General features: G+C 42.0%; 1 protein-coding gene across 20 annotated transcripts in view; it reads left to right on the top strand.

Annotated features, from left to right (window-relative positions):
* YEATS2 (YEATS domain containing 2) overlaps positions 1 to 24917 on the top strand; it is a 46715-nt gene extending 21798 nt beyond the window's left edge. For 7 of the 20 annotated variants that reach the window (XM_065074275.1, XM_065074279.1, XM_065074282.1 and 4 more), the window contains 18 exons: positions 1722 to 1829; positions 3004 to 3177; positions 4341 to 4599; positions 5365 to 5526; positions 6158 to 6273; positions 7081 to 7236; positions 7978 to 8151; positions 8344 to 8542; positions 11461 to 11592; positions 11840 to 11938; positions 12985 to 13096; positions 14325 to 14398; positions 15460 to 15539; positions 16490 to 16691; positions 18053 to 18279; positions 19418 to 19492; positions 20883 to 20956; positions 21801 to 24917. In XM_065074275.1, coding sequence (XP_064930347.1) covers positions 1722 to 1829; positions 3004 to 3177; positions 4341 to 4599; positions 5365 to 5526; positions 6158 to 6273; positions 7081 to 7236; positions 7978 to 8151; positions 8344 to 8542; positions 11461 to 11592; positions 11840 to 11938; positions 12985 to 13096; positions 14325 to 14398; positions 15460 to 15539; positions 16490 to 16691; positions 18053 to 18279; positions 19418 to 19492; positions 20883 to 20956; positions 21801 to 21909 — 2532 coding nt within the window. In that variant the 3' untranslated portion in view covers positions 21910 to 24917. Of the gene's footprint in view, positions 1 to 1721; positions 1830 to 3003; positions 3178 to 4340; positions 4600 to 5364; positions 5527 to 6157; positions 6274 to 7080; positions 7237 to 7977; positions 8152 to 8343; positions 8543 to 11460; positions 11593 to 11839; positions 11939 to 12984; positions 13097 to 14324; positions 14399 to 15459; positions 15540 to 16489; positions 16692 to 18052; positions 18280 to 19417; positions 19493 to 20882; positions 20957 to 21800 lie in introns of those variants that run through there. The other 13 variants (XM_065074272.1, XM_065074276.1, XM_065074283.1 and 10 more) reach the window with 8 other exon arrangements.
* The last annotated feature ends 476 nt before the right edge of the window (positions 24918 to 25393 follow it).

Raw genomic sequence — 25393 nt, forward strand, 5'->3', positions numbered from 1 at the left:
AAAAGTGTCAAAGATTGCTGTCTGAAGCAATTATTACAGTTTGAAGTAGCATTTTAAGTATCAGGTGTGCAGCTAGCTATTCAGCTTTTAAGAGCCTGTCTGCTCAGATGCATTTCACTGAACTGTGTTGAAAACCATTCATTAGTGTTTCTTTTTCACTGATTTGGAACAATTCTTTCTGGAAGGTTTTCAGTGAGTCAGAGTAGGCACATGTCATTAGTAACAGTTGAATTCTGTATTTCCAGGGCAAAGTTAAAAGCTGTAGATATTTTAAATATATCTGTCTATAAAAATCATAGCTCTGTAAACAGGAATGTATTTAGATTTGTGGCTTCTGGTTGGTGGAAAAGCTGCCATTTTATAGTTTCTTTAAGAGGAGGGGGGGTGTCTGATAGTTCAGTATGATGTTACAGATTGTGCTTAACTCACCACTTTTCATCTCTTCCCTATATGCTACTTTTTTCTGTATTTTTTTTAAATGACTTAAGGCTGTGTTTCTTCAGCCACTTTAAAATGACTTATATGCTGATGAGAGGACTGGTTATGCCTCTGGCTTTGTCTTCACACCTCCCCCTGTTTGCTACCAATTGTGCAGTGGTGTAGTAAACCAGAGCAGACAATCTGGTTGAAAACTAATGCGTCAGTAGAAGGAAGATGGCAGGGGTGTTAGGTTGGAGACTGAGCACTTGCTTTCTGGTCATGACCCAACCCAGGGGTGGGCAAAGTGATTGTGAAACTGTGGCTTTGGAGTTCACATTGACTGTAAAATAGTACAATTATTTTACTTAAAACAGAACCTTAACAAACTTCCTGAAATGCATGTGACTTCTCCGGCAGCCTCAGATCTGGAAATGCCAGGTGCATAATTTTGCAGGTGTGGAAATGTTTTTTACTTCATTTGGTTACATAGCCTCACAGTTTCTGCCAAGTGATGAGTTCTGCCTGGAAAGACTGTGTGCCATCACATCTTTCTAGTTACAGGAGAGAATTTTGCTTGTAGACTTAAATGGAACAGTTTTTTCCCCCTTTGTAACTTGTTTCTTCTTAGATTGTCTTCTCTCTCTGAGGTTTGTGTGTAGAATCACAGAGTGGTTGAGGTTGGCAGGGACCGTTGCAGATCATCCAGTCCAGCTCTTGCTGAAAGCAAGATCAGCTGGAGCAGGTTGCTCAGGAATGTGTCCACTTGGATTTTGAGGCTCTCCAAGGCTGAAGAGTTCACAGGAAAAACTTTTTTTTGGTTAAGATTTCCTTATAATTACACAGAATTTCCTGTTTCTTAATTTGTGCCCTTTGACTCGGGTCCTTTCGTTGGATACTATTGAGCGTTCTCTGGCTTGATCTCCTTTACACCTTCCCGTCAGGTATTTGTAGGCATTTATAAGATTCCCACACAAACTGCTTGAATTTTACAGCTCTGAAATGCTTTTATAAAAAGCTGGTTGGGGAACATGGGTCAATTTATTTCACCTGTGTAGGATGAGGTAAGAAACAGTTACTGCTGTAACTGCTGTTATAGATGTAACTTTCCAAATAGAATTTGCTTTATAGGTTGTATCTAGTATGTTGCACTCCTTTTACTTAAGTGTTGACTGATTTTGGAAGTGTCTTACTTGTGCAGGTATTTTGGCCTCCCCAGATGGTCCCTTTGTTAGCAGTGTCTTGTTTTATTTCTTGTATTGGACATTTCATCGATTTTTTGCACTTTGTCTTCCTGTTCGCAGCAGGAGGATTCTCTGTTTGCCACCATGCCACCTCTTTGTCCCATTGGGAGTCATTCCAAGGTGCAAAGCCCCAAATCAGTCACTGGAGGACTTGGAGCATTTACAAAGGTATTCTGCTTGGCTTTTGTGCCTGGACAAGGAGCCGAATAATGTCATTTCATGCTGACTTGTGCCACAAACCATGTAACTTCCAGTGCATGTAAAATGTTACTGGAACCAATGTTTCTTGCTGCCAAGGGCTCTCCAGCACCTCTCAAAAATGTATCTTTTTCTCTTTCCCTGTGGCTCCTCTGTACCTATGATCTTTTTGTCTCCTCTTTCATCCTTTCTTGTTTTTCTTTGAATCACTGTCATATTGAAGATGGTATTTTAAAATCTAATTTTAGTAGGATACAGTCAAAGTAAAACTGCAGTACATCTGTCAGGAGCTTCTTCAAAAATGATACAGTGATTTCTGAATCTCAGATGTTGCCACTTCTGAGTACATTTCCTTAAGCGTTACCATCCGAAATGTAAAGTTGTTTCTGGCAATATTAGTTGATCTGAGTAGAAGGTGGAAGAATGCTTCCTACCAGTTACAGTACCTACAGCAATCTAATGCAAAAAAACCCAGCCTTTCTTGAGTCGCTGCTCTTAGGGATTAGATTTAGGGCCTGTCCCAGAGAAACAAAACATATACAAGATAATATTGTCAGCTATGATAATTTACAATATCTATAGCTATAATATTGGTTGTAATTTTGCAGGATAGAAAAAAAATGAGACTTAGAACATGTTCTGAACAGTAAGCTACTTAAAAATTTGAAACCTTAAAGTGTTGTGGCTCCATGCTGCGGTGCGGGGCCTGAAGAAGACAGGTCTGGCCAAGTCCATCGACAGTATCACTGGTAGTTGTAATTTTACTGGCAAGTTCTGTGATTCTGTAATTTCTATGAGCTCCTCTGAAACCTGGAATGCTTTGTAAATACAGACACCCCCACATGCTTGTGTGTTGGGAGTAGCTCTCATCTTGGAGTTGAGTTAGAGAGTTGTCCTGGTGGTGAGAACCACGTCTGAGTTTGCTGATTGTTGCCTGCCCTTTTCTGCAGACAGGCTGTTCCAGCAATGATTCCCAGTAATTTAGTCACAGAATCATAGAATTCCAGGTTGGAAGGGACCACAAGGATCATCTGGTCCAACCTTTCTTGGCAAAATGCACAGTCTAGACAAGATGGCCCAGCGCTCTGTCCAGCTGAATCTTTTAAGGTCTTTGCTTTTCTTATTAATTCTTCCTATTTAAAAGGTGATAATAAAGCAGGAGCCGGGAGAGCTGCCCCAGCAACCCCAGCTACCAGCGACAGGGACAAGCACGCAGACCTCTGTGCAGCAGTACGTCACTGTAAAAGGCAGCCACATGTTAGCCTTGTCACCACAGAAACCGGTCGTCAGCGCGGGCGAGGGGACGGTGCAGTCTAAGGTACGAGGGACTCGGGCATCTTCAGTGCGGTGTAAACTGTCTTGTGGGTTCATTGCAACAGCTCCTGCTGCTCTCGGGGGTGTAGGTTTGCTTCTGTCTCGGACCCAGGCAGCAGCACTGTGCGTAGGAGTGCACAGGGTGGCTCACATTTTGCTTACCTGTAGTCCCTGAGAAGGGAGCAGGGTGAGCATTTTGTTGTGTACAGGGAGCATCTCCTGCTTTTGTCTGACCCATTGCAAAAGTGGGGTGGGAGTGGTGTTTGCTGGAGCCTGTCAGCCCAGAAAGTTGGCTGCCATCCTTGCTGAAATTCATCCAGATGTTTCAGTAAAGAGAAGGCAAATTCTTTCCTTGGACTGCAGGCCTGTGGCAAAAAAGAACAGGACAAATAGGGAGCGGTGTGGAGGCTGAGCATGAGGTGGGAGCAGTCCTGCTTGAGTGGGAGCTCAAGTGTTTTGTTGTAGGAGTCTGTGCCCATGCAGTGCTCCCATGGCACTGCTTCTGAGAAGGCACAGTAACTGCAGTGACAAGATGACAGATGTGTCAGAAATTGTCTCCATTCTTGCCTGTTTCCATTGTGGATAGAGTCAAATCCTGTGCCAAGCACAAGACACTACATACAGAGCTTTGAATTTTTCATAAGTAAAGATATATTTACATTTGTGACAGTTCATTGTGCTTTTTACTGCTTTATTTGCCTGTTGGAGCAGGTAGGCAAACTTATGTTTCTCTGCGGTTATTGTCAACACATAAAATTGAAGCACTTCGTGGATTCTACTTTGAGGCCATGGTTTTCCCAAAGAGTCTGTTCCCATAAACTTGTTGAAACTAGATTTCTAAATCTCTGTGCTTTGCCAAGGCAAGCTTTATCTGCAGTTGGAATTAAGCTATTGCTTGTATGTCAGAAAAAAATGAAAGTGCCCTGTAATTTGAATGTACTTAATCTTTTGCGGGTGCTCTGTAATCTGGTTGTATTTAACAGTTTATATTTTTACTTGGGATTGGCTTCTTGCCAATTTAATTTTGTTTCTGAATGAATAGCTTTTATATGTGACTAGACATGTATAAAGTGTCCTGAACTGTCCAAAGGTAGAGGTAGTGTATCAGCTAGAACTCATGTAGTTGCCCTTGCCAGCAGCACCTCATCCGACACTGATTTTTTGCAGGTTGTTGGCGTTCCAGTTGGTTCTGCTTTACAGTCGACAGTGAAACAAGCGGTGGCTATCAGCGGTGGCCAGATACTTGTGGCAAAATCCAGTTCTTCGGTAGCAAAAGCTGTTGGTCCGAAGCAAGTTGTGACTCAAGGTGTAGCCAAAGCCATCGTGAGTGGAGGTGGAGGGACAATTGTTGCTCAGCCTGTGCAGACTATAACAAAGGCACAAGTTTCTTCCACGGGTGCTCAGAAAAGTACATCTCAAGGCTCAGGTAGAGTAATTTTTATACCTTGTTAATAGTTCATGATGGGTGGACTTTGGGCTCCATAATGATTTCTTCAACTTCAAAATAACTGTGTGACTGAAAAACTTCAAAATTAGTAGTGAAGTCTGTATGGAAATTCAGGTGGACTGAGATTTGTAATAAATGAAATGTTAACTCATTATCTGTAAGGGGGGAAGAGAGAGCACAAGTACTTTGAAGCATGCAGTGTTGTGTGAATGGATATCAGACAGATATGCTGGGGGATGTGCTGGACACCTAGCAGACTTCCATGGAGCCAGGTCTCACATTTTGGCCCAGCATTGTGATCCTGAAATACTCAGATGGCTCCACATAAATCCAACCAAGAAGAGCCATACTGTCCTTATTGCATCTTCAGGTCTTTCCCAGGGCTTACAGTTGCAGGAGCCTGGGCAGAAACAGCCCAGCTTTAGGTGGGCACATTGGCTCAGGCTCTGGAGTGTTTGAAAGGTCTCGTGTGGTATCTGGACTGGAAGAAGCCTCTAGTCCCCATGGCTGTGCTGCTTTGGTCTGCAGCTGTAAGTGGTGCTGCACGCAGTGGGACTTTTTTCAGACCTGTTGAAGAATGTGTCTCTGCATCACTGGTGGAGTAAATCTGCAGTTAGGCCAGACTCATGTGGGGCTTCAAAGGCTACCTGCATGTCACTCCTAGTACTTTTATCCTGTGCAGACTTCAATGCATGCTACCTTCTGAAAGTAGTAGTTTTATTTTGTTTTATTCTTCCTTTCTAGTGATGGCCACTCTGCAGTTACCAGCCACCAACCTGGCAAACTTGGCGAACCTACCACCAGGCACCAAACTGTACCTCACCACCAACAGCAAGAACCCTTCTGGGAAAGGAAAACTGCTGCTGATACCCCAAGGAGCCATACTGCGAGCCACAAATAATGCTAGTTAGTCTTGCAGGGAAATCTAATGAGTTACCTAATGTAATCACTGCATAATTAATATGTTTGGCATTTTTGCTGTAAAGCATCCTGGTACTGTGGAAGTCAGTAATGGGATGGGGTTTCTTTGTTCATAACAACACTTCTGAAGACTGAGCTCTCAGAGGTGTCTTCTGTTTTAGATGAAACTGCTTTTCATGGAGTGCTCTCAATGTCTTTGTGTGCTGAAAGCAGTATAATTTTCCTTAAAATTGAGCAAAGGGTTGTATTTTAACTCTTTGTTGTGATCTGTAGGAGGAGACCACTTTGTTTTCATGGTGTAGAACTAAGTGGATTTGAATGTAGTTGTGAAAGCTATTGATAAGTAATGGCATGACACCCTGAAATTAGCTTTGCTTGCCCCCTAGTCCTCCTTATTTCCCCCGTAGCCCCTTTCATTTGTGGCATTTGCTGAGCTATAAGAGAGCACACCAGCACATCTGATCTGTGCTGTACTGGGTGATAATGTTATTCAGCTTCAAAACATGTGGCAACAAGCATCTCGTAAAGTTTTTTCAGTCACTTGTATATCCAGGGATGCTTTAGCAGCTGACAGTGTCTGGTTACCAAAGGGTCAAGCCTTTTCTTCTGGTTACAGGTCTCCAGTCTGGTTCTTCTACAAATAGTGGGGGAGGAGGAGGAACCCAAAGCGCAAGCAATAACTTGTCACAGCATCTCACCTATACATCCTACATCCTGAAACAGACGCCCCAGGTCAGTGGCATAAGCATCTCAGTGGAAGCAGACTGATGTTTCAGGCTGCAGTGGTGATTTGTGGGTGTCCTGTCATTCTATAGTACCCGAAACATTCTTGGACTATGGGGCTTAAACAGTAGGATGCATAAGAGTTTGAGAAAAGCACTAGAGACATGAGAATGAAGGAGAGTTATTGGAGAGAAACTGCAAGGCTGAGTAAGGAAGAAAAATGAGAAAACGTAGGATTGCATGAAGTGATCCCCGTGGGTGCGTGGAGCCTCTGGAGGACAGCAGCTGAATACTGATGTGAGGCAGGAAGTGTGGCCAGGCCTGGGGCGGTGGGTTATTAGAGTGCACGCCTCCAGTTGTCGCTGTGTTTTCTGAATGCTGAGCTCTGAATATATATATAAAAAATACATTTTGAAGTGAGAAGACAACAGAATGTCTCTATTTCTTTTTTTTTTTTTTTCCCTAGCACAGCAGTAGGCTCTCTGATCTTGCAAGTTAAGCAGCATTTGTCACAAAGAATAAACTTGAAGAGCACTAAGTATGTTAAACTGTAGTGGGTGCCTCTGAGGAGACAGGAAACTGATTGTGGCTTTTTCACCTCTTCCTCGGCATCAGAAAGTGTTCTTCTGTACCAAGAACAGAAGGCTGTGTCCAGCCCTTAGTGCAGAAGCATCCACTGTAATTAGCAGTGCCTTGTTTTAGAAGATGCTGTGTTGTGGCATTATAGCTGCAGGCTTATACCTTGTAATGACACTCCTAGATTTCTGTTTAACTGTGTTTCACATTGCTGACCTCCCTAACTTATTTCTGGAGCAGGGCACCTTTCTGGTTGGCCAGCCTTCTCCTCAGAGTTCTGGGAAGCAGCTGACTCCAGCTTCAGTTGTTCAGGGCAATGTGGGGGTTGGAGCATCTTCCACACAAGGACAAGCACTAAAAGTGATAACTGGACAGAAAACAGCTCTATTTACGCAGGTAACAGGCAAATTATATTTTTCTCTGTTACTAGTCAGCATTTTGTCAGATAAAATATAGGAAACACAGCCACACATTGTGAGACCTCTTCCTTTTGTAGTTGTTTGCTTTGTTTTTTGTATGAATATGATGCTGGCTGTACTATGATAAGGAAAGCACATGAAGGTATACTTTCATGTGCAGATACTGGGCCACAGTTTTCCAGCTTTATTTGTGTTCTCAAAGTAGATTGTCTGTAAGCTTGGGTTGCTAGTTTGAAAATGTGCTCTGGGATTTCTTAATGAAATGGAATTACAGAAGTGATTGCAGTCATGTGCAAAAATGTGCTTGAGTATTTGAACCTTAGCAAAGGGACACCTGCTAAAGCTCTTTAAAATTTTTGGCCTTGGTCATCTTAAGATCCCTCAAAGGCCCTTTTTTTAAAAGAAGTAGCAAATGGTCCCTGTGAAATTTAAACTCAGCAAGAATGCCTGGAATTGATCATCCTAAATTCAAGATTGATAAACATATTTTTGAAAAGTCAGCAGTTTGATAAAGTTGATTTTCTGAGATAGTAGTTTTGTTCCAGCTCTTATCGCCAGATTGCCTTTTTCAGAAGTCTTTTGAAAATATTTTTCAGTAGTATAGAAAGCATTTCTCTTGTTTTGTTGTTTGGTTTTTATTTAAAGGTTTTGTTGTTGTTGTTTTTTTTTTAATCCCAACGAATACACCTTTTACCTTATGCTGAATTATTTTTCAAAGGCTTCACCCAGTGGACAGGCGTCGCTGATGAAGATATCAGATGGGTCTATAAAATCAGTGCCTGTCTCGTCCCAGCTCTCCAAACCTGGCACCACCGTGCTGAGAGTATCAGGAGGTGTTATCACCACAGCTGCTGCTCCTGCCGTGGCCCTCCCCACAAACGGGGTGGCCCAGGTGAGAAACAACATTGCCAATATTCTGTAATAGAACGTTTGCACCCTAGCCAGTATAATCCCCAGGTAAGGACTAGATTGATTGGTAACCGTCTGGTTTTCCTGCTGCTAGATGTTACCTCGTTGTACTTACTGTTGAATCATCTATGACATGAAAAGGAATTTGTTATGCCTCTCTGCCTCTTTTATGCAGCAAATAGATAATGCAGGTTCCAGTTCATCATCTTCTGGAACTCCTGCAGCGAAGACATCTGGACAGCAACACCAAATCCGTGTAAGCCAGAGCCAGTCCACTTCATCAGTAGTGAATAAGACTGCAACTTCCACTGTTGTAAGTGTTGCTTCTCTGATGACTACCCCAACGCCTGTGACTGGAAAAGCTGCAGTGTCAGGTATTAAACTCCCTTCATGCCTTTCCTATAGAAAGTTAGAATCCAGGTGTGAGTTCTTCAGATGTCTTCACTGTAAATGAAACAATATAAAGTCACCTGCATTTCTAAACGTGTAAAAGTGAAGTCATGCTTTCTAAAATGTATATATTATTAGCATAACTTCTGGTTTAGCCAAGGAAATGTCTAAACAATTTGGCATCCTATCACATTGGTGCAATGACTGTATCTGTTGCAAATAACAGCGTGAGTTGCCTGTTGGTATTAGAGAGGGATTTTGGTTCTCTTGCCAAGTTCTCATTAGAAGATGCATTCTGCCTGTTCAAGAGCACAGTGTGTCACTGAATGCTGAAACTATCAAGGTACCAGCAATACTGCCGACTGGGTAATTTGTGAAAGTGAAACCAAACTGAAGCTGGAGAAGCTGCATGTGCAGAATTTGGCTCTGAGGCTTTGCATATGCTCTGTTTGGCTTGGAAAGGTGAGGGGTGTTGATTAGGGGGAACCAATGGCTTTGAAGTCAAAATCCATTAAGTACAGTGAAGTAGGTTGGGTCTGGAATGTTTTGAGTTCATAAAGATGAGGTAATAGAGATGGACTGCCCTTATGTAGAGGGAAGTTTCCCTTATTTAGTTTTATTGTCTTCCAGTGTCTTTTGGACAAATATAGCAGGTTTGAGTATTATGGGTTAAAATCAGAAATTTACGTTTTGACTGATTTACCTGCTGGCATGTTCTGTTGACTTGAGGTGGCTTCTTACGAGGTGGAAACAGAGTAAAAATATGGAAAAGATAAAGTGACACTGAGCTCATCTGAGAGCGTCTTTTAAATGCAGCTCTTTTTTGTTTCCTGTGTACGCAGTCTTACAAACTCTTTCTTTTTTCATCACTCTGTTTTTCCCAGAGCTTGAAAGTAAACAACATGGTCTGAGACTGCCAGAATTGTGCAATAAGCAGTTAGTTGAGTGTTTTACTCTTTGCAAACAAAGCAGAGAGGTTTGGGTTTTTTTAAATAGAAAATTTGCCATTCTAAATAGCTTTCAGATTGAAACTCCCATCTAGGTATGAGCCAGCTATCTAGATTTTGGGTTGGTTTGGTTTTTGTAACCTGAGGCACTGACTTCTTCATTTCTTCAAGAATCCCAAAAGAAGCAGTGGCTATAAACATGTTATGTTGATGTAAAACCAAAACAAAACTGTGTTAAAATTCTGGAGATTTGCATTTTCAAAAGCAACTTTTCAGAAATAATCTCAAATTTTTCCACCCTTTTGCAACAAACTGTGTCTCCCACACATCACGCTAATAGGGTTAGTTGAAAATGTCATCTTCTTACTCACCTTGCTGTTTGGGTCCCTTGCTGTCCTGTCATGTCCTGACACATCTGTGCATCACACACTTGGGACATCCCCCAAGGCACTCTTTTAAATGATACCCTTTCTCGAAGTGTGCTAAACTGTTCTGGAAGGAGACTTGCAAAGCCATGAGCATTTACTTGCTTGCTGGAGGCTGGCTCTGTGCCCCAGGAGACCTTCCATTCATCATTTAACATCCCCAGCACTGCTGGGGCTCAGTGTATCAAAGGGAACCAGCCACCACTGAGCTTGGCTGTCCTGGGGCTGTGTGTTTAAAAGGCTGGAGGTGAAAGAAAAGGTTTTGGCAAGATGCGTAGCAATCGTATTTTTAATTCTAAAGATATGGGCTTTTATTTAAGAGTCTTAAATAAAATGCACTGTGATGTTTAAAAATTAATTGGTAGTACTAGGTTAGCCTCCTGTCCTGGTGAAAGCCTGACCAGTGCTGTACACCTGTCAAAACCAAGAGACATCTTCACCAGACCTTGCATGTCTAGCACTTAAAAGGCAGCTGCATTTCTTAATAATAATAATAAAATATGAGAAGAATGGAAACTTTATCTCAAATCGTGAGTATAAAATTACTATTATGAAACTAAGAAGTCTGCTCTTATCAGTGTTCTAGAATAGAAGCCTATTAAATTTCCACAATCTGAATAAAAGTTAGCTATAGATTGGATACAATTATATTGAAAATAGCTGGTGTACTGGTAGAAAGGATGAGCAGAGGCCCAAATCACAGTGTTACAGTGCTGGCTGTGGTGGCTTGAGGTGTCTTCACCATGGAGGAGAGAGCTGGTGGGCAGGTGATGGGCACTGCTCACCTGGCACTGTGGTGCAGCTTGAAGCCATGCAGCTTTTCACCAAAGTCACTGGTGCTGCCATTGATAATGCTGTTAATACCTGAATGTATCTGCTTGTTCTTTTAGCCTTGACTAAAATCAGTGATTTGAGTCCTCACTTCAATATGTTTCATAGCTTGATTAGCCATCCTTATGTATTCAGTGCATGTTACAGAAGGACGCAGGACACTTACTTTAGGTATGTCCTTTATCAGACGTACTGCGGAGCTCTTGCTCGTCAGTTAGTTAAAACGTGGTTGGTTGTGCTCTGCTGACTGCAGCGGGTTCTGCTAAGCTGAATTGCAGAGGTGTGAGCGGCTGTGCAGGTACAATAGGTCGGTCACAGGCTCTCTAGAGCCTTGAGCACAAGGTCTTGTCCTGACAAGAGAGTGTTTTTTCTCTGTGCTGAGACAGCTTCAGCTGAAAGGTTTGTGTTACATCAACTTCTGCCTAAGATGACTTAGGTAATTAGGAAACTTGCTTCACGAATATCAGAGCATTGTGCAGCTTACAATGCTGCACACACTGTGGTGCAGCACCGCAGTATTTTAGCAGTCATTTGTGTCGGTGAAAACTTGTTTGACAGTTCAGTGAACTGTGGCTTGTCAAGAGGGTGGCAGTGCTAGCCTTACTTGCCATTCTGATTCAGGCAGAAAGGGAGATAAGTAGCTGGAGATAACAAAATGGTGTGTTTTATTTAACATTTTGTCTTCCGTTCTTCTTGCAGGGTTGCTAAAAATCCACTCAAATCAGTCTAGTCCACAGCAGGCTGTTCTGACAGTTCCCAGCCAGCTTAAACAGCTCGGTGTAAACACAGCTTCTGGAGGTGTTCAGACAATACTCATGCCTATGAACAAAGGTAAAGGGCAGAGGAGAATGACAGATGGTGTTTGAAAATCCCCTTTGACACAGGGTAGCTCTTGGTCACTGTTGGCATACATGGTCCAAAATTAGAGATAGAAGAAAATGTAGCAAGGAAATTCATCCCTAAACTTTATGCTGCAAACACCGTGTTGCTTCTGAACATGGTTATTTGTCAAAGTGTTTGAAGTTTGATTTTTTTTTTTCTTCTTTGTTGTTCTTCTTTTGTCTTTTTTCCTCTCCAGTGATACAGTCACTTTCTACCAGCAAAGTTTCAGCTGTTTCAGCTGCCACAACAGCAAGTACAGTTGTCCCTAGTCCATCAACAGCATCCATCACTAAAGGTAACAAGGAATTTCTCAGTAAGATAAACAGTAGAAATAAGCTGGTGCTGCTTTATGCAAGTGACCTGACTATGGAAGTAGACCCTGTGACTGGGAGTTCCTTTATTTCCATTGTTAGCAGGGTTTAAATCAAGTAAAAATGGCACCTGGGGACTAGGAAATTAACAGTGCCTTCCCCCTCAACGAATCCTGAAGCATGGGCAATTACAGAGAGAACTAAGGGTGTTCTAGAAAGCTGCTATGAGTACTTTAAACACTCGTTCTTTCAATTTGTCATTGCAGAAATGCGTAGAGCAGCATGTATTTATTTAATACATTTAATTATTCAATGTATTTCATTTATTTAATCATAGTAACTGCTATCCTCAGAGTAGTGGCTATGGTGAAATGGACTTGATAATGCTTTCCAACAGCACTAGATCTAAACACACAGGGGAAGGATGTATGTACAGTGCTTCCCAGGACAGTGCATAGGCCAGAGCTGACATACTCAAAGTCTTGTTCTTCCAGAACTGTCATGTGTCTCCACCATCCCAGATGAACGACCAGTCTGCCTGGCTGTTAAGGGTTGGGAATGTCTCTCTCTCCCTGCTTCTGTCTCACCAAAGTTCTGTCCTAGATGTGACAAAGTTCACTGATGTCAAAATCAGTGATGTCTTCAAAAAAGTTCTCACTTTGAAATGTCACTTCTTGCTAAAACTGTCAGTTTTCTGTCCACCTCTTTCTTTACAAAAAGGCCAATGTACATTCGCAGGCAGTTCAGTTTAGATCAGGCAGTCATGTGGAAAGCATCAGCAATTGATTATGCGGATTTTCTAAAAAGGATGAGATGAGAGCGTGTTGAGATTTGGAGGGGGAACATGTTCTTGTGGCCTTCTTTCAGCGGAATTGGAGGCCAAATTTGTTCATGCTTAACAATCAAAACACAAACAACAAATTAAGTGGTGTTATATAAGAGCCTTATTCTTACTGGAGTCTCACAGGACACTATTTATCAAGCTGTCTGGTACTTCTTGTTTTTTAAAATCTGTTCTGTTTCTTTGAAGTTAAGATGGAGCCTGATTCAACAGGACAAAACTGCAGTTCTGTGGGTACCCAAGAAGGCCAAGCAGCAGTAAAAACAGAAGAGAGCTCCGAACTTGGGAATTACGTTATCAAGTAATTGTTCATTTCTCTATAAGCATTTCTGACCTTTGAAACACCAGGGAGAATGGAGAAGATTCTAGGGATACGTGCAGTAGTGTTAAGTTTGACCTAGAAATACATTGTAAAATCTATCCCATTCACTCCTATATCAGTACTAATCCTGTTGGGTGACATTTGTTTCAGAGAGCGTTGCAATATTTTCTTTGTAAATGGGTTTGTTATCAGGCTTCATGAAACGGGAAAAAAATATTTGAAGATTTGCGGTTGTTTTGGGGTTTGCTAAAATTTCAAGCTGCTAAAACTCCTTTACCGTCCGCTGCTTGTATAATTCCCATTGCCTTTGTGTGTCCTTACTGAGGTCAAACTGCCCAGCAAAATGCAGGTCAAAAAAGGGGCATCTGGAATAAGTAGAACTGTCTCTCTTCCTGCCTCTCTAGTCATGTTGAACTAATGTACTTCTGTAATGACTTAGTATGAGGGCTGCCTTGGTTCAGAATTAGAATTCAATAAGATTACCGGAGTATTTGTTCACTGGGTGCTTTGAAATCTGCTGCCCTGTTTGTGATGCTCTTGCAAGTACTTGTTAGTGTTTTTTCACCAGAACTCAGTTTTCAAAATTTTCTCTGCATTTTTCTTGCAACGTGTCGGATGTTTCTTCTGCTCTTCCTGTCTCCATGTTTTGAAAAGTTTTGTTACCCTGACATATCCCTGCAGACATGACCCTGATGGGGGAGTATGTGTAGGAGATGGGAATAAATCCTAAGTCACTACACACTGGATATTGTCTTAGTTATAAAACAACTAATGGAAAATACAGTTGTTGCCAGTTAAATACAGTATGACTGATTAAATAAAATTTACCTAAACTTCTGTAGGTAAAAAATTTCCCATGCAGTATCACATGTTCCTGCTGGGACAGCCTGCACTAACTGCTGCATCTTACCCATCAAAGCAGTGTTGCAGCTTGTGAGATGACGCAGGGATTTCTTCCAAGCCTGCCCAACAAAGGCTGTCTTCAGTTTCTTCAGCTTGACAAATGCAGCTTCAGATGTGGACACTTTGGCAAGAGGAAGAGCTGTTTGAAATACCTTCTCCAGATCGGGACAGAACGGTTTATCCTCAGACTAGTAGTGCTATAATGCCTTCGGGATAGGGACTAAACCATGTAGTGATTTTGAAACCTTGTGCATCTGATTCATTGCTTCCAACAGTGATTGTGGGTTTTGTTTATCCGTTGCAGTGTAGAGTATGTGGAGAACATCCAGCAGCTTCTAACAGCAATAGTGAAGAAGGTTCCATTAATTGCTGAAAAGAGTAAGTAGTAAATGAAAAGGCTTTGTTTTCTCTTTTCAGTGTATCAACAGAATACCTTGCATAATCTGTAGCCGCAAAAGTTATTAAAAGGCAGAATGAAATGAAGTCATTATCCTAGAGAGCTTACTCCAGGGGTTATTCGAAAGATGCTTAGAATTAGGTTCTTAAAATAAAGCTAAGTATGTTGTCAGCAGTTATTAACCTTTTTTTTTTTTTTTTTTTGTTAGAAATAGATTGTATGTCCTCACATAGTGGCTGCGAGTAGGTCTTCTTTTCCCTGGCTCATCCTTAATAGATGTGGGTTTTTTAATTTAATACCAAGCTTTCAGAAATGCTCGCAAATATAACATAGCTCAGCATTGTTATTGGGGTTTTTGCCCTTTTTTTTAAAAAAAAAAAAAGGTGGTACTTTGCAGAGCAACATTTTAATTTTTTATGGTACTTTATAATTGCATACCTCTTACTCATGTACACAGCTGAAAATCTGTCAGCTTTCTTTGGTAACTAATGCACTTCGAACAAGTGGTCCTGGAGACCTTCTCAAGAGAAGCGCAGTGAGCAAAGCAGGAGTGGGCGGCACAGTAAAGCTTTTATTACTTACAGCTCTCTGGCCTACAATAGCATTCATTAATCTGTTGCTTAGGATTCATATCTCCTTCTCATGTTTTTGCCAGGAAACCTCACTGTTCCATTTTTATGTGGTAATTTGTTGGCAAAAAAATAATGCTTTCCAAAAGAAGAAACTCTGACCAGTAAGACAGACTTACAGGTCTACACCATTGCAATTTTGGGGAGAAGAAGCTTAAAACAGTCCGTAGCCACAGTTGTCTGTGCATGTGACCGAGAAGGATGCTGGTTTTGCATCCAAAAACCGCAGTGCCTGCTGCGTATCTGTGCCGTGCTCAAAGAGAGCACAGCATTTGTAAGAGTTAGGGAGTTACAGTCCTTGATCCTGTGAGCATGGAACAAATCTCCCTTTTCACTACAGAACATCAAACCCAGAACTTATCTTACTTCACTTATTAAAAATTTAATACTGTTTTTGGCTCTCTGTTTTCTAGGTGAAGATGCAAGCTCTTTTTGTGCCAGTTCAGTAGAACAGTATTACAGCTGGAATATTGGAAAGAGGAGAGCAGCCGAGGTAATTTCTGTCCTCCTGTGTTTCATAAGCAGTCATTAGGGATGCAAGGAGGATTTCTGAATTATGGAACCTTCCTTGTTGGCTGGTTTGTTTTCTGAAGAAGTCTGTTGCATGGTAAATGGAAGCATTCCTGACATGCTGCCTTGTGTCCAGGTAGTGATTGCTCAGAGACTTTCTCAAGCAGAGGGGACTCTGTTTTTCAGTTGATCCAAAGTAAGATGTTTTCGAAATTACTTTTATCAGAATTTTTGCAAACTCTCCTGTTAGTATATTATCCTTGTCACTCCTCTGTGACATATTACACCCATGAAAATTTTACCCAACAGACTTGGTCCAACTTTTCATGGGATTGTGTCTGGTTTCTGTAGGAAGAGAACTGAGGGACCTGACATAAGCAATACTACTGCTGAAATAGATTGTCAGTTTACCAAAGATAAATATTTCAGTTAGCCTGGACCTTTTTGTATTGTAGTTGTGATGTTTCCCCCTATTCCTTCATAGTTTTGTCATCTTGCTATAAATGTATATGGGGAAGACATTAGAACTGATTAGACCCTTTGCTGTTGCCAGCTAAATGAGCAAGGACTTTGACTAAAGTTTTGAGCAGCATATTTTGCTCTAGTAGATTTCTTGCACTATGCCAGGTTACAATGTTACTTGAGGGATGAGATAGTTCAAGTCAAGACAAATGTGTCTGGGCCCTGGTAAATGTATGTTGCTTTTTTTGAGGTTTTATTTGGATGAGAAAACAGAGTTTAAATGAGCTGCCCAGAGCTACCTAATATCAGGATTAGGACCATCTTCCACACGTGTTTTTCCTCGTTCTTTTGACTTCTGAAAAAATTATATTCCTTTTGTTTTCCTTGCAAATTGGATTATTGTTCTGGGCCATAGTCTAGCCTTAAACATTTTTATCCAGCATGACGGGCTTTCCCTTTGGTTTGACACAGTGGCAACGAGCGATGACAGTGAGAAAGATCCTGCAAGAAATCATAGAGAAGCACCCCAGGTTTCACAACATCACACCCCTGAAAACAAAGCACGTGGTGCACTGGTGCCGATGCCACGGCTACACTCCCCCTGACCCCGAGACCCTGCGGAACGATGAGGACTCGATTGAAGACGTGCTGACGCAGATCGACAGTGAGCCGGGTGAGTGTGGAGGGACAGAAAGCTCCGTTTTGCCAAAGATGCTGTTTATTAAATGGCTCAAGACTCTATGTGCACACGTGCTGCTGCTTCAAGAGAAGGGGATTCTTTGTTTTTTAACTCGATTCGCTCGGGAATAACAGAATTTGGAGATTGTAAGAGCAAGCCTACAAGTGAGGCTGCCTCTTGTCCCTATCAGTCCTGATGTTTTCTGTTTTATTGTGCTTTGGGACCTTCAGAGGCCCAGTGTAAATAAATCTTATGAGAGATGATTCTAGCCCCACAGTGTAATCATTTATGCATTTGGGCACACAAACTAAGCATAGGGGTAATGACAGTTCAGTCCTTGGGTGAGCTTAGCTTCCATTCAAAGACTTACTATGTGAACAGTATGAATGAGTTCAGGTACAAAAAAAGCCCCAAAACTGGCAGCGACAGCCTGGAGCTCAGTGGGGGTCGGTTTACCTCCAAAAGTGAAGTGAATTTGCCTGTGTGAAGCTTCACGTTGTGTTATTATAGCTGCTACATTATTGTACTAGGCATATCTCTGAGATTACCACAGTCCATTTTAGAATGTATTAAACATACATCTTTAATTTTGCCCATTCTTCACAGTTAAGCTCCCTTGTTTCACCTTCAGATAATCCTTTTCCCAAAGCTGAATGTTTTTCTGTTCTGATCATACAGGGATTTAAGGTATTTCCAAGAAGCGTATGGATTTGATTATTCTTTGCTAAGTCTGGCCCTGCATTGCAGTTGTTAAAGGTGGAAAGGAAGCCTATCTGCACCTTCTAATATTTGTTTCTAAATAACTAGATTTGTGTTTGTCTTTGAAGAAAATAATTTCTCTATTGCGTAGTGGCTTGTGTCAAACATGCAGGGAAGAGGTTACCCTTTTGTAATCCCACCCTTTTGTAATTCCACTGCCAGTCTGTCTTCTGATTATTTTTTTTTTAAGCGTGATAATACTTGTCACAGTGTCAAAGATGCGTTAGTGCTACTTGGTGCCTACACGGTTAAAAACTCAATTTCTCCAAGGAAATGGTAGAGCAGCAGACTGCTTTGCCTGTTGTCTAAAAGCTTCTGTGAGAATGTTTAGGAGGCTCACATTAGCCTGGTTGTGTCTGAAATGCAGCCTTCTTGATTGGTGTAGGGGCAGATGAGAGAGAGGACCATGAGTGTAATGAAGATATAATTAGAAGGCTCTCAATGACTGTTTGCATTTCTGTTCATCCTTATGTTTGCTGGGAGCTACAGAAGAAACTTCCAATTACCTTAATTTCTTACCCTATTTTGAGTGTGCATCTGTTTATAAACAGCTTGCCATAACTTATCATGTGTTTAATTGATTGCTTCTTTTTCAGAATGCCCTTCATCTTACAGCAGTGGAGAGGAGCTGTGCCGAAAACTAGAGGAACTACAGCAATTTCTGAAACGAGAACCAGAACATGAAGAGGAAGTAGACATTCTGAGCTTTAGCGAGCCATTAAAAATAAACATTAAGAAAGAACAGGAGGAGAAACAAGAGGAGATGAAGTTCTACTTGGCTTCTTTGCCTGCATCGGAGTTTGTGAGGGACACTGCAGAGAAGGTAATGGGTGATTCAAAAGTTAATCACTGCTGTTAAGCTAGTTGGGGGTCTTACATTTATTTAGTTGCCTTTCATCTGTATGGGCCTCTGGAATGCCCTGGAAAAATTTGGGCCTTCTGACTCATGGCACTCAGCTGGCCAGTGCTGGCAGGAGTGAGTGAAGCACGCCAGCCAGGAGGTCATGTCAGAGTAACTGTATTGCAGAGCTTAGCACCCCAGAAATCATCCTGGAAGGCTAGAATCAAGGGAAAATGTTGGACGGGGAGCACTAGCACTGAGCTCTTCCTGTTCCATCGTGTGAAAGATTCAGGCTCATTGCTTGGGCCAGAGCTTTGCAGCTCCTGAAGAGGGGGTTGCAGTAAAGCTAAGACCACAGCAGCCACCTCCACTGCTTGGGTTTCTTCCCTCTGTTCAAATTAGGGTAAAAAAGGGAGAGGAGAGTCTTCTCTGACAGCAGCAGGAAGGAAGGTCAGTCTCGTGATGACTCAGCTTGTGGGAAAGAGCTCTCAGCATTGGAGCGCTCTCAGCAGAGACAGGAGAAGAGCTTGTGAGGAGCAGCCATGGGAGAAAGAAAGGATCTTTGTCTCCACCTCAAGTGCTCACATGAAAGGACAAAACTTTGGTTCTGCAGTTTATCTCATCCCTTGCTATGTAGGTGACAAGGGCACAGGCATGATGAAAGTGTCACTGGGGGATGAAACATCCTTTTGATGTGGAACTTTTGTGCCAGGAGTGCTGCTGTTTAAAGTAGTTTCAGTTGCCAGTTAGGTGCAAGAAAGATGATGAATAGGTGGATTGAATATATGTACAGTTTTAAAATTAAGCTTACATTCCCATTCCAAAGGTATTGGGTTTTGTGTTCACTTTCTGAAACAAAAATTTAAACCTGCTTTTGTTACTTCTGTGTTTTAGAGGCATTTCTGCAGGCTTCTCTAATGGCCAAGCTTCATATTCTCCAGATTTTTTTAAAATGAAGCCTGAGATTGTACTGCTTGAAAGTTCTGCAGTGTCTCCTTGCTTGTTTTTTGTCTACTCTTTGTAGTATCTTTTTTTATGTTAATCTCATTCTCATCTGTAGTACAACATGGGTTGTGTTATTTGATGTACTAATATTTTTTTTCTCTCTCATATTTTATAGATAGGGATTTCTTTTCAGCCGGCTGAGGTACAGAAGAATGTTTATGCATCAGTAGTAGAAGATATGATTTTAAAGGTAAGAAATTACTTCACAAGAAGAACTTTTCTGTAACTATTAATGCAGTAATGTAGAAAAAAAGATGGAATATCGTTTTTAATATACATTTATCAAACCAGGAGATGCAAAGTCTGATGTCCATCTTTGTACATGTATAGAAAGATATATAGCTGACCAAAGAGTGTCATATACTTCTGTGTGTGTTTCTAACTTTCTAACTAATTTGTTGGCTTGGACACAGAATAGTGATTTCTAGATTCTCACCTCCAGTAACATACTGACTCATTCCATAACTTTGAAAGTATCCCTTACTTTTTCCTACCCTTGAAAACTGGGGGAAATCTGTCAGAGTTCTGTAAGATTTGATTATTTTATACAAGGTTAGCTATTTTTTTCCATATACTGTTCAGTTCCTTTTTGCTTGGGTTGTCTCTGCTGGGAGACTACTGAATTTCTGCAGACAACAGCAGTTCTGCACTGTACAAGAAACCATTTCTCTGTCATAATGACTTTTGGAAAAACAGAGATAGTTTCTTACCAAAGCTTTGAACAGCATGGAGTTGGAGTTCCTGGATTTGGACTGAAGGCTAAGACCAATTATTTTTAGCAATGCTCTGCTGTATTTCAAGGCAAAGACAATTTGTTTTTTTTTTTTTTAATACAGACTGCTGCTTATCAGATCAGTTTTACAAAAGCTAATTGAGTCCAGGTTACACACACACTTGGATACAGATACATCCATGTGTAGACACAGATTGTAACCATCAGATTGCTCCATTATAATTGTAGAGTTGTGCCAGCTGCCCTGACCGAACGTCCCAGAAACCTCTGTTCTGGTCTTGATACAGGCACAGAAAACCAAGAGCCTTAATTAGCTTTTGATTGAACCTTGATTAAGCCAAGTGTGTAGGCCATACGGCTGCTGTCTCCTTGCTGCGCAGGCTGGGAGGTTTTTGTGAAAGTGTCTTGACATAAGCCTGGTGACCACAGGGAGTGGCTAACGAGCAAATAACAGTTCCCGGGAGAATATCTGGAATCTGCCATGTACAAAACCAGCTCTGGTGTGTGAGGGACATGGCCGTAAAATGCTCTTTGAAGCACAGGCTCTGAAGCCATGGATCCTCCCTGCTGTGCACATACTGCTCTGCAGATCCAGAGAGAAACCAGACTGGGCGGTCGCAGTCTGAGCTCTGTACATGTATAGGTCTCCTTTTTTTCTGTGGAATATACTCAGTTCTTATTACTGTGCTAACAAAACTCACTTGGGCATCTTGAACTGCTTCCTGCTGAGGGAAGACAGGATTGAAGTCAGCCAGAGTTTCGGCTGCTCTTACACTGATACTCAGCAAATAACACATTCCTTTCCTCTTTTCATAAAGCTGTCTCCTAATGTTATCTTTTGTCACAGGCCACTGAACAGCTTATGAGTGATATCCTACGGCAGGCGCTGGCCGTGGCGTACCAGACAGCTCCTCACAACAGGTACGGCAGCTTCTCTCCTCTTGGACCGCTTAGGCCAGCTCTGAGGGCTGAGCCGCTTGAGGAATTTAGTCAGATTTTGTCTGGCTCATGTGAGCGAGTGAGGGAATTTATGAACCGTATTCTGGGAGGATCCAAGCTTTACGAGGGGATTTGTCATCTCCTAGCACCGTAGTGGCAAAGGAGTGGAAGCTGAGATAGCATTAAAAAAACAGGCAGGATTCTCTGGTGTTGCCACGCTCAAAGGCAGATGAGCCATTTCTACAGAGCCATGTTGGAAGGACCTTCCCACTCTTGTCCATCTCAGGTTACCATGTAGACAACTTACCCATGGCCAGACAGAACTTAAACAATGTAATTAATCTTTATTTTACTGATGTACTCTTTTCTGGCTCAGATACTGAGTGATTTTTATGGTAATGATTAGACCACATTTGATTTCTGTTCAGCAGCATGATTTGGGATAGCTTGAACTGAAAAAAATAACGCTACGAGAAAATGCTTTTTTAAATATTTACTTATAAGAAATATATAAGTATTTATATAATAATCGTATGTATGTTATATATAGAAATATAGACACATATTCTGGGCTACAGAAGGGCAAGAATTAATACTTCAGCACTTGATTTTCCTTCCCCAGTGCCCAAGATGTTTACTCCAGTCATTTGAGAGTGGCCTTTTTGTCCTGTGACATTTTAATGCTTTTCCTGTGTTGCTCTAACACCTGCTCTTTTATACTTTTTTTTAAATGTACCTTTTTTCTTCCTCCCCTGCCCCCCTTGCTGCTTTATGGACATGTATCTTTTTATGTATTATAATAGCATCTCTGATGCATTCCCTGCAGGACTCCAAGAGAAATCACAGTGATGAATATTCACAAAGCCATCTGTAATATTCCCTTTCTTGACTTCCTCACAAACAAAAATATGAAGATACTAAATGAGGAGCAATGAACTGGAGCAGACAAGATGCTACAGGAAAGGTGGATCTATGACTGAAGTTGGGTTGACAAATCCAGTATTTCTGTAGGACACTATTATATACATTATAGCATTGGGCTACTAGATTGTTACCTCCAATTAAAGATGCACCTTAATGCAACAAAATGATGCTCTGTTCCAAATCAACCTGTTAAATGTCAGTGTTTACTTGGTAAGTGTATGTTCAGTGGCTGAACAAACATCCTCAGTTTGCATTGAGTTGCTAGCTGTGAGAGACACCACAGGCCTGGTCGCTTTGGGACAGCTGTATTGGTGATGTTGGATATTCTTGTTTGAGAAAAGAAATAATGCTTTTTGATACGAGTTGGTTTCCCCATGCAGTGCGCAGAACAGTTGCTTTGGCACTCTGAATGTGAGACGAGTCAAAGGCAGGTTTTAAAGGTGGGTTATTTGAATAGATGGGTGGGTTTGTTGGTTAGGTTTGGGCGTCAGGGAGCAGAAGGCTGATGGTGGCAACAAATTCTACCAGTCCTGCTCAAGTATGATGTATGTGACTGAGAAGACAGCTGGGGAAGCTTATCGGTAGCTCATTCAGCTAAGTGTAATGTAACCAAATTCCTTGCCTCTCTAGAGACAGTGTCAGATGCCACCTTTCTTAGTCATGTCAGAAAGGTAGACTGGCATGTGCTCAATCAAGATGAATAAACCATGGTCAGGCTTGGTAAGATTTGACTGACCACGTGTCCTGCGTGGGACAGGAGAGGTGCAAGGACAGTGTTGAGTGTTTGTGGGCTTGAACTGTCTGAAACTCTTTGCCCAGTGAGTGTCTCCCCAGGCTGCCAGAAGGTTTGGAGTGTTATGCCAGTGGGCAGGTGAACTGCTGTGTTGAACAAGTCTTAATGTTTTGACAGCATTCAGTAATGATCAGCTTGGATTGTGAAGTGCTGTAGTAGCAGCACCACTTTGGCTTAAGTTTGGCTCAACACAGAGAGACCTGATAGGATCAAAAAGTCAGAGGTTTGCTGCTTGTGGGGAGCTCCTCTGATGTCTTGACTGCAGGAAGAAGTTCTGCTACTAACCCCAGCACTTACCTGTCTCAGGAACATCGCTGGCGTAGGAGACATGTCTGCAGCCTGGCTATCAACAGCTCACTGAAGAAGGCTTTGCTGACAACATCCTGACCCACCCCACATCCACCACGCCTCTGTCCAGACCCATGAGTGCTTGCTAGTAGTGTGAACAAATCATTGTAAAGTTGGTGGGACTCCTCTTGGACTGTTGTGCTTTCACGGTGCCTGTTTTGTGAGGCAGTGATGTCAGATGAGCGGAGCATGGGTCAAACAGCCAGAACCTCCAACGCTCTGATCTCAACTGGGTCTCTGATCTGCTGCATGGCCTTTGATTTAATCACTCTGTGCCTCAGTTTCCCCATCTCTGAGCATGGGGAGCAGGATACCTACCTCACAGGGGTGTGCTGAGGCCTCGCTCTTCTTGGTGCCGTGCTTTGACAGTACAAAGCCTTTTATAAACATTAAACTACAGTTACCTTTCCCAGCCTGAGGTAGGAACAGAAATCTTAAAAATGTTATCTTTTGGTGCTTTTTTGGGCTAGAAGACAGGCGATGGTAACTCCGGTAGTGTGTAGGAACTGTGGAAGACGGTTCAGTTAGAGGATCTTTTCAGGCTTCCAAGGAGAGCAGCGTAGGTTTGATGCAGTTCTGGAACTGAAGAAGGCACTATGCACCTCAGCTGAGGTGCTGCCTGTCTTCACCTGAAACAGAGCTGGGGTCTGCAGATAAGCCCCTCTAAGTTCATCAGAGCTAACAGGGAGTTACAGTTGGCTGAACAAGAGTGGCAAATCCTGGCCCTTGAGTCTAGGGAATGGGACCAATGGATGAAATCCAAACAACATTAAGAGGACTTAAATGCCCCCTAGAAGGGGCGTTACAGATACTGTGGATTCGACAGATCATCCTGGCTTGTTCGGGTGAGCTGAGTGCAGGATTGCCGGCACATGTAAAGTGCACAGCTTAGCCCTGACATCAGTTTTTCAGCTGAGGTCAGTGTGAGGGAGTCGAGCACTGGTGATGATGTTTGAGCTCAGTGTTGAGAATCCAGGTAGCTGGGGAACTGCAGGCCCCTCACTTTGTGATGAGCTCAAAGCCCATACTGCTTTCGGGCGCCCCGTAAACAGCTTTTACAAAAGAGAAGGGCATTTTCAAGATATCTGTCACTATTGCTATGACAGCCTGCAGGTTGTGTGGGAACAGCCTTTTGGGCAAACTCAGTCATGCTATGATCTTCTGCAATGACACATGTTTCCAGCCCCTGTCTCTTGTGGGCTTAGTTTCTGGGATTTTGATAAGCCCAGAGCAGCTCTTGAGGATGCAGGAGCTCATCTTTTGAGCATCTGTTTGCAAATTGTGGCTTCCTTGCCTGTGTCCTGCTTTTCTGTGAGGAATGGAGTTTCAGAACGAGTCCTCTACCTGGCTCTGGAGCCGGCAGGTAAATGCCCCTTATTCTTAATGGGGTTCCTGCAGTGGAGATCTACTGCTACATTTCTGAGCAACCACAGGTTATTCTCCTAGGAGATGCTATATTAATAATATATAAAGTTTGCTGAGGAAAAATCTGTTAAAAGCAGATAGAAAATAACACATTTGTTTAGTCCTTCAGACATAGGAAGAGTTTGCAACAAGTGCTTTGAATTTTGAAAAGTGGTGGGAGAAAAATTTGTTGGTGAGAAGTTCCTGTGGGAATTGCTTGGAGATGATTTAGAGGTTGTGGAATTTCATGCAAACCGTTCAGGTGTGTGTGGAATGCTACGGAGGATACGGTGTGTTGAAACGTTACAGTATATTTCTCTGGCTTTCTAAAGAGTCTTGATACAAGTTAAAGATCTCTACAAATATTACCCCTATTTGTAATGCTGAGTGTTTAAATCCTTCATGTTATCTGTATTATACTGTATAATTGTGTAAGATACGTATGTTTACAATAAATTCTTTTATTAGCTGTGATAGGATTGTCTTGACTGTCACCTCACACTGAGAAGTTTTTCCAGATCCACATATTTTTGTGTGCTCTGTGTATTTGGGGTGTTTTAATTCTTGATAAAAATTGGTGGTTGAGGAATTGATCTGAACAAAAAGGTAATTTTTCCCTCTTCTATTTTTTTTAAAAAAGCTCTTGGTTTTGGAGCTTGGGGGAAGGGAAGCCAGGAGCAAGCTGAGCTCCTTCAACTTTTCATCCCCCAGGGCAACCTGTTTTAACAGCAAGTAATTGGTTTGCGTGGAAGATTGAAAAGCATGGTGGGTTGATGCTGGCTGGCTGCCCTCTCACTCCCCTTCAACAGCACAGGGGGAGAAAATAAGATGAAAAAGCTTGTGGATCAAGATAAAAACAGGGACATTCTGTATTGATTACTGTCATAGGCAAAACAGACTCAACTTGGGAAAAAATAGTTGAACTTATTGTCAGTGAGAATAGAGTTGGA

The sequence above is a fragment of the Columba livia genome, chromosome 9 (genome assembly GCF_036013475.1).
Source record: "Columba livia isolate bColLiv1 breed racing homer chromosome 9, bColLiv1.pat.W.v2, whole genome shotgun sequence".
Taxonomy (NCBI): Eukaryota; Metazoa; Chordata; class Aves; order Columbiformes; family Columbidae; genus Columba; species Columba livia.